This window comes from Schistocerca gregaria, chromosome 9, assembly GCF_023897955.1.
Source record: "Schistocerca gregaria isolate iqSchGreg1 chromosome 9, iqSchGreg1.2, whole genome shotgun sequence".
NCBI classification, from domain to species: Eukaryota; Metazoa; Arthropoda; class Insecta; order Orthoptera; family Acrididae; genus Schistocerca; species Schistocerca gregaria.
The window spans coordinates 27,698,566-27,706,971 of NC_064928.1; the positions used below are offsets into that span (position 1 = coordinate 27,698,566).

Sequence of the window (8,406 nt, forward strand, 5' to 3'; positions counted from 1 at the left end):
TCTTTCAATAATTTCTTCAAAAATGGCATCTCACAACCGAAGAGTAAAGAGTCAAAGCCTGTGCCAACTATGACTAAATTTACTATTATCCCTGAGATCAGTTACGAACCTTCATTGTAAGACTGGTTGATGGGCAGAAAAGAACTGGCAGCGTTTATGGTATAAGTTGTCAAACAATCTGTTTAAATCATTTCCGTAAATGGCTATTCAACACAATAGCTAACCGAGCCACGTGAAATAACTTTGTTTCAGTATAATTGTGAAAATGTATATACTTCTCCTGGGGGACATCTGAAACTTTCTATAGTATTTTCGTAATAATGAATATTACAAGAGCAGTTAATTATTTACCTTTGCTGTACTGTATTCCAACGTACTTTCTTTCTTGATATGAGTCACATCCATCTGCAACCGAACACTTAAAAATATTCTCACATCCAAAAATCAGGCGTGCGGCCACTCAAGCTTTTCAGCAGATAACGTAAACAAACATTCGCACAGTGCACCAGATACCCGCTCGGCGCTCCAGACGCACAAGGAGTTTATCGCTTTGCTTGGGCCACAAAAATAACAAAACACGATCTACGTGGTTGTTACCAATATGTACGGTAATCTAAATTCATACTTTTTCCACGACAGATTAATAAAAATGTGCAAGACTTCTAGACGATCAAATTGTTGAAGAAATTATTCAAAATAGTTCCGGTAATTCATCTTCGAGCTCATAACATTGCCAGGGCCTCTATTGCGGGCTGCAACTGTAAGTTGGTGACACTGTTCCTGTTTTACGTTTGCCTGCAGCTTGCGGAATGCGGAGAACATGCGTGGCCGGGTGGCAGTTTCGCCGGATCAACAACAGAGTTCTGTAAGTGTTTGTGGGGTATAATCGGTAATGAACTATCTTAGGATCGTGTGACTAGCACCTGCCGTAGGGTAGACCTTTCACCAGGTTCAAATCTTTCGATTTGACGCCACTTAGGAAACTTGCGCGTCGATAGGGATGAAATTATGGTGATTAGGACAACACATCACCCAGTCCCTGAAAGGAGAAAATCTCCGACCCAGGCGGGAATCGAACCCGGGCCCTGAGAATTGACATAAACTAACTAAAATGCGTAATAACTGACGTCAAGCAAATCACTGCGTCCGCAGTTCATGGAAGTAATGACCGTGTTGATACAGTATCGTACAAATCTCAGCGAAAGACGATTATAGATTTCAGGCTGATTACTCCCCCGGACTCTGTAAATTCTGATAGAAGATAGTAGGACCGTATCAGGCAAGCGCGGGACAGGTATGGTCGCCCATAAACGAGTGAGACTTATTTATTTATTTATTTCTGGCTGCGAGCTGTGCAAGTACAAAACCGCGCTAGTATTCTCAGATTTCGAAAAAGGTTTCAATAGTTCCTTTTCAATACAGTGAAGAAGATGGGATTCGAGAACCAGTTCACAATCTAAAGACTAGTTTACCCCGAAGACCATAGGTTGCAGGCACCTGCGCTATAGGCCACAGAGCATGCGCGCCGCTCTTTTGCGCAACTCGTCGGGTGAAACAAAACAGTTTTGGCGTGTTCAAACTTTGGTGACGCTGGTTTTATGAGTTTTGAGGTTATGTGTGTAGAGTGTAGTCAAACTGAAATATGAAGTGAGGAACGGAGAATCATATTCTCTTTTTCGATTTCTATGCTTTGCAGGCCTATAGGTGATGCTGGTTATAAAAATTAGCAACACATTGCTGCTCCTGAGACCTTCATGTGCGATCAGAACATGGATTAGGGTGACCAACTCTCCCGTATTTCCCGGGATCTCCCGTATTTAGAAACATTTTTTCATAATCTTCCGGGTCCCGTATTTTCAGGCTCAGTGGCCGTTTATCTCCCGTTTTTAACTTTATTTTTCTTATCACGTACCGATATGTAAAAATATTTTTCAATCAATTAAATTTTGCACGCACTGTCAGCATTCGTTCGTAGACAGCAGAGGTAACTGATTCTATATCGACCCTTGACCATTGATGTCGATCAGTGATCTCCACTTCGACCATAGTATCTATGGACGAAGGATCTCCATACTAACGAGATCACTGATGTCGACATTGTGTCTATTGAATGTCTTTGGAATGATCGACCGACGCTTGGCGTTAAGCCGGGTTCACACACGCAACGAAAGTAACGCCACAAGTCAAGTCATTCTGGAGTGGCGCCTTGATCTACCGTTCACACAGGACGCCACAAATTCTTCGTAATTGCGCAATTTGAAAAATGGCGTCAACTGCTCAGCTGATTAAACGGCTGTACATATTACTAAATAAGATCTTTTGGAAACATAATAAATGTAAAATATTACTCATCAAAGTGTTTCTCTTGTCTCTACTACATCTTTTAAGAACCGGTCTGTAGCTTCAAACCCATCAAGGCTGGGTTTATAAATACCGTCTGTAGATGCACCACTCTTTAGTGATTTCAGTACTTTTTTATGTTCATTCATGTAAGCATTTCGAATGCTTCGAATTTTTAATTTTGTTGCAGTTACATCAATTCCAGGTACATATTCAAGCATACTGTTTACTATTTCAATTAATGCAGCATTTATCAAATTTCTGTCTTTGTATGATTCGCTTTTGTGGTTCCAAAGGATTTCTCGTTCTTGGTACACCTTCAAGAATCTCATAATTGTCGCTGTTGACCACTTTATCGACATATCAATAGCAAACGCTCAAAAGGTTTGAATCCAGTCCCGAGGTAGCAAACGAATGACGTTATTCGATTGTGGAGAAGGCAAAATGGCGCAACAAAGTAGAACCAAGTTCAACTTTTTGTGGCGTGACAAAAGTTGGTTTTTTTTAAATGGCGCCTCCGAAAACTAGGAGTTCACACATCCAACTACAAAGCAACTGCAGTTCGCCATTAGCAGTGGCGATACTTTTGTTGCCTGTGTGAACCCGGCTTTAGATGTGACTGTTTCTGTGCCAGTGCATACTGGGAATCGTCATTTAATTGTTTTGATTTTATGATGGGCAGCGAAGACGAAGGAAAAACGCCACCAAAAAAGAAAACAAAGTATATGTATACATATCTTACGAAATGGGAAGCTTTATATTCCTGGATTGGATCAGCACGGTCAAATGCTTATAAAGCAAACTTCTCAATTTGCAAATGGGCGCAGTTTTCTGACTTAATATCTTGTGGGTCACAAAAGCAAGGCAAATGATGTAACTACTTCATCCAAAATAACTACGTTCTTCATCCTTCATCACCTGAGCGAAGGCTTAACAAACTAAGATGTGAACACCACTGCTGGTGAACTTTCTTTAGTCTACCACACAGAGCAACACAATCTAACCTATAGGAGCTTGGAATGTGCTATCAAACTTTCGAAAAACCTATTCAGTGAATCTAATATGTCAAAGAAAATATCTCGCAGGCGAACTAAAGCAGAAATGATGGTAATGAACGTATTGGCCTCAAGAAGTGTGAACGATTTTCTGAAAGTTTTAAATGACCCCAAGAAGTGTTTCCTGTTCTTTTCTTTAGCAACAGATGCCTCCAATTGTCATACGATATTTTGACCCCTTTAGCGGAATTCAAAACAAATTCCTGGATTTTGTAGAACAGGTAGATGAAAGTGCAAATGATGTCCATAGGTTGTTAAAAAAAACTCACTGAAATCAAATAATTTGAATATCAGTAAATCATCGTCATACTCTGCTGATGGTGCCAATATAAATTATGCCAAGCATAATTCAGTTGTGAAACTATTAACTAAAGCAAATGAAAAAATCCTTAAAGCAAATTGTTTTGACCATGTACTTCATAATGCAATGAAATGCCATTGCAACTGTTTACAGTATGTAGATGTTGAAGTGCAAGTGTTAAAAATATATGGTCACTTTTCCTGTTCTGCCAAACGAAGGGAAAAGTTAAAATCATTTTTTGTATTTGCTGATGTGGAATGGGCTGAAATCGTGCGACATGTGAATACTAGATGGTTATCTCTCACTCCTGCTGTAGAAATCTTTTAAGAAATTGGGAGCCTATGGATAGCTATTTTAAAAGCATAAATGAATCAGACTGTCCTAAAGTTCTGAAAAAGTATTTTAACAATGAACATACAGAAGTAGAAACAAGTTTTCAAGCTTATATTAGTTTTTTGTGATTATTAGAAATATTTACATTCAAAAAGCAAAGTATTTGGAGAATTCCGACCTTAGTATTGTGGAGTCTCATGAAGCTGTAAACTTACTAATTAGTAAAATTAGACTGAGCAAGAAAGATAGGTTTTTTGGTAGTGGTATTCATAAATTATTCTTGATTTAAATTTGAAATCTAGTAGTGAGTACAACTCCATTGAATTCTGTGATTGTTTATATTCTTACTCGGGTACTGAATTTGATAATAGCTTAAAGAGTTTAATCCCAATATGTGTAAAAACGGAATTGACATTCAATGACATGGATGAGTTTGTAGAATATCTTAAGCTGGATTGTATTAATGAAGATTAATTGTATCAGGAGTTTTGTAGTTCCAATGATGTAATTAAATGTCCTGTCTCTTTAGATGGTAATGTTAGCCAGAAATGGATACAGGTTTTTACAACTTTGAAATCAAATAATGTTAATTTTGAAAACTTGGGTAAGTTGGTTTGTTTTGTTATGAGTATACCAGGAAGTAATGCTCACACTGAGAGACTATTTTCTCTTATGAATAATAACTAGACTGATGTAAGGAACAGAAGTAGCACAAACTTAATCAAATCTGAACTACAGGTTGCCATGAATTTTCCTTATTCGTGTAGTGAATCCTTTGAATTTGCTAAAAATGACATAAAACTACTGACTGAGGCAAAATATGTATAAGTAATTGTAATGTGTAAATAAATAGTCTACTTTTACAAATACTAATTTGATTTTTGGTGATATTTTGCCACGCTAGTAATCTCCCTTATTTTTTGTCAAGGATATAAGAATCTCCCTTATTTTCTTTTAGAAAAATTGGTCACCCTAGCATAGATAGTGTGACAATATCTGAGCTGCAGGGCAAAATTTATTGAATTAGGTGCACATATACAATTACATTAAGAAAAATACAAGCAAATGTAATTCTAGCTATAGAAATGCTCTTGTCTACAAGACTCAAATCTCAGGAATATTGTTGACAGGAGGGAAGGCTATGCAAATCAAGAAGCTACGTTCTTTATTCAATATTCATCTATTTAAAACGTCACAGCAGTGCTCCCCATCCACTTCTTGGGTCTTCCATTACAAATTATTCCAGCAGGGATGCTGAGCAACCTAGCTAACGTCTTTTCTTCATCCAGTCACGAATCCAAAGACGTTTCTCATTTTTTTCTTATGCAGCGATTCCACGCAACAAAGTCCATCACAAATCGTGCGACATACAGCTGCCAAAACTTTCATTTCAGAGACGACTCAGGAATCCACAAAACGACGAAACTGAAGTATATACTGGTGTCGCCATGTCTACAGCTTCAACCATAAATATAATAGACTAACCCTGACGTCATTTTCGTGGCTCCAACATCTCTGGGCTGAAGTCATGTGAATGTTGGCAAAACATGGTTGTTTCGTGTTGCGCTTATGGCTGTATTCACCGTTTTGTCGGGGAAATGGCATTACATTTCACATGTGTTTCTATGATAGTGCAAATGCGTTTATTAAATCTGCTGAAGTGACTTTTATATGTTTTTTTGCACTTGAAATAGAGTATCGCGTAAATTAAAGTGGTGAAAGTGGTGTCTGTAAAGTCCGACTCACACTACATTTTGGAAAATATCTGTGATAATTCGGTTCCAGAAGTAAGTATAACTGTTTCTCGTTCCTACTCATAGGTTCCCTAAGGATGAAAAATCAAACCTATTTAGGGAGGCGTTGAAATTTACATATGATGCTGGAGTAGAAGTAATTTCTGATACTTTTTTATGGTGATCACGTAAACACTGCAATGGTAGACAAGCTAGGGGCCTGTCTTTAAACGTGCAGAATGAAGTCTTTTTTTAAACACCCTCTATGTAAGAAAGATGTTTGCATATTCCTTGATCCATGTCACATGTTCAAGTTAATACGCAATACATTAGCTGGTAAAGGTGTCATTTTCGATGGAAACAGAAATCCAATAAAATGGGATTATGTATTAAAATTACATGAGCTGCAAAAAGTGGAGAAACTTCTGGCTGCTACAAAAGTAACAACAAAACACGCTGAGTGGTATCATCATAAAATGAATGTAAGGATTGCTGTGCAAACATTTAGTAGTAGTGTAGCTAATGCTCTAGAATCCTTTGATAAAGATTTGCAGCTAGCTGACTTTAAAGGATGTGAACATACAGTTAAATTTATAAGGACAATGAACAACCTTTTTGATTGTTTCAATAGTAGGAATCTCCTGTCCAAAGGGTATAAATCACCTCTGTCAATGCTGACAGATGGTCATGTTTTACAATTTCTTGATGAAGTGGAAAAATATATTAAGGACCCGAAACTTGAGGCTAATGGGCCATCTATTTTGTATACTAACAGAAAGACTGGTTTCCTTGGCTTTCTTGTATGTATAGAGAGCCTAAGAAAATCCCTCATAGACAGCTCTCAACCAAAACTAAAATTCTTGCTTACATATAAATTGCTACAGGACCACATAGAGACATTTTACGGCTCAATCAGAAGATATGGTGGTGATAACAACAATCCCACAGCAGCTCAATTCAAAGCAGCCTACAAACAATTACTTATCCATCAGCAGGTAAGAGGTTCAGAATTTGGATCTACTTTGGTTACTGCAGATTGTTCCATTATCAGTGTATCTTCTGGACTGGATGTGATGGATTCTAACCCATTTACATCAGCTATCAATTCTAATTCAGAGAAGTTAGGCCTAGATGTTGCATCAGTCTCTCATGATCACTCATACAGCATTCCTACTGTCTCATTTGAACAGCTGTCAAATTATGTATGGAATGTTGTTGCATACATAGCAGGATTCATTGTGAGTAAATTGACTAAGTCAGTATATGGTGTAGAATGTGCAAATTCCTTGTGTGGGGCAGTGGACAGTAACATTGGACTAATCAGAAGAAAGAATGTGGGAGGTTTAGTTACGCCTTCTGCTTACGTTATTAAAATTTGCAAAGCAGCAGAGCAAGCTTATCGGTTGCAACAGGCGAAGGGGATGTTGCAAAAGAAAAATGTTATGCTTGTTCTTGTTTCATGTGCTATGGCAGATGTTGATTGTAGTGTTTTTCAATCCATCAACGAGCATATTATGGACTTTGATCCCACAGAGAATCACAGAAATTCTCTAATTAAATGAATTTTATTTGAGTATTTTAAAATTAGAAATCACCATTTTGGAAAGTCTGTGACAGAAACATTCCAGAAAGGTTGTGTGAGGAGTTTATACACAAAAACTGTGCTGTTTAAGGGACATTAAATATTCTATGCCTGATCCCTATTACATTAGAGGTAATAATTGCCAAGGTTATGTTTATTATTATTATTATTATTATTATTATTATTATTATTATTATCAATGTTTGAACCATGTGTACACAAATTAAAGTGGTATCTGGAGTTCTTAGCCTTTCTGACTGCCCGTACTGCATCCACAAAGCCTTTTTCAATATATGTTTGGACTTTACTTCTGTTTTCAGACCAATTGGATTCATTTGTTTTATGTAAACCTAGATATTCTTTTGCTCTTAACAGAATATATATTTATGTACTGTCTTTTTTTATTTTTTGTTCCTTCTAGGTCTGTATGTTGTGTTGTTAATTTGTTTGGGCCCTTATGCTTTTACTAGATTTATTCTCTTGTCAGTTTCTTCTATATCTTTTTATCTGTTAAACATTGTTCTGCCCTCTTGGAACATGGGCTTAAGAAATAAATCTGTTGGAAAATATTGTGTTGTAAGAAAGGAAATATAGGATAAAACTTTGTAAGAAATAAAATAATGTTGTGAAATAAAGTATTGAGTTTATTTTTTCTGAATATCTATTTTTTCCCAAGAGGTGTTAGTTTTCTTTGAATACTTGCAGTAACTGAGAAAAAAGTGTAATAAATTTAAAATGAGAAAAGCACTTGAATGAATCCACATGTATTTCTTTTCATGTTATCTATGGAAACTCAAACCCCCAAAAGTTGTTTCAAGTAAAAGTATAAACCAGTTTCTTTATTCTTAGTCAACTGTAGTTGGTGCAATGGATTGTGTTCACTTTGGTAAATTGTGTCTGCTATAGATACGTAATAGCCACCAGGTAGTAAGGATTTGTCAGATGAGATTGTAATACAAAATTCAGTAGGCTCTGAGTGAAGCATGTACAGGTACATATATTTCATTCATATGCAACAGCTTTCAAAATTTGATAAGAAACTTAGTGAAAATGTTAGATTGT

The 8,406-nt window shown here is 36.7% G+C and overlaps 1 protein-coding gene across 3 annotated transcripts in view; it reads right to left on the bottom strand.

Annotated features, from left to right (window-relative positions):
- The window catches only part of LOC126291557 (zinc finger protein ZFP2-like), a 180,733-nt gene extending 180,157 nt beyond the window's left edge, over positions 1-576 (bottom strand). For 2 of the 3 annotated variants that reach the window (XR_007551814.1, XR_007551813.1), the window contains exon 1: positions 352-521. Coding sequence is in view for 1 of the 3 variants with exons in the window: in XM_049985069.1 (XP_049841026.1) it covers positions 352-405 (54 nt within the window). In the remaining 2 variants the exon portion in view is untranslated. Of the gene's footprint in view, positions 1-351 lie in introns of all 3 variants that reach the window. The other variant, XM_049985069.1, reaches the window with a different exon arrangement.
- Between the last annotated feature and the right edge of the window lie 7,830 nt (positions 577-8,406).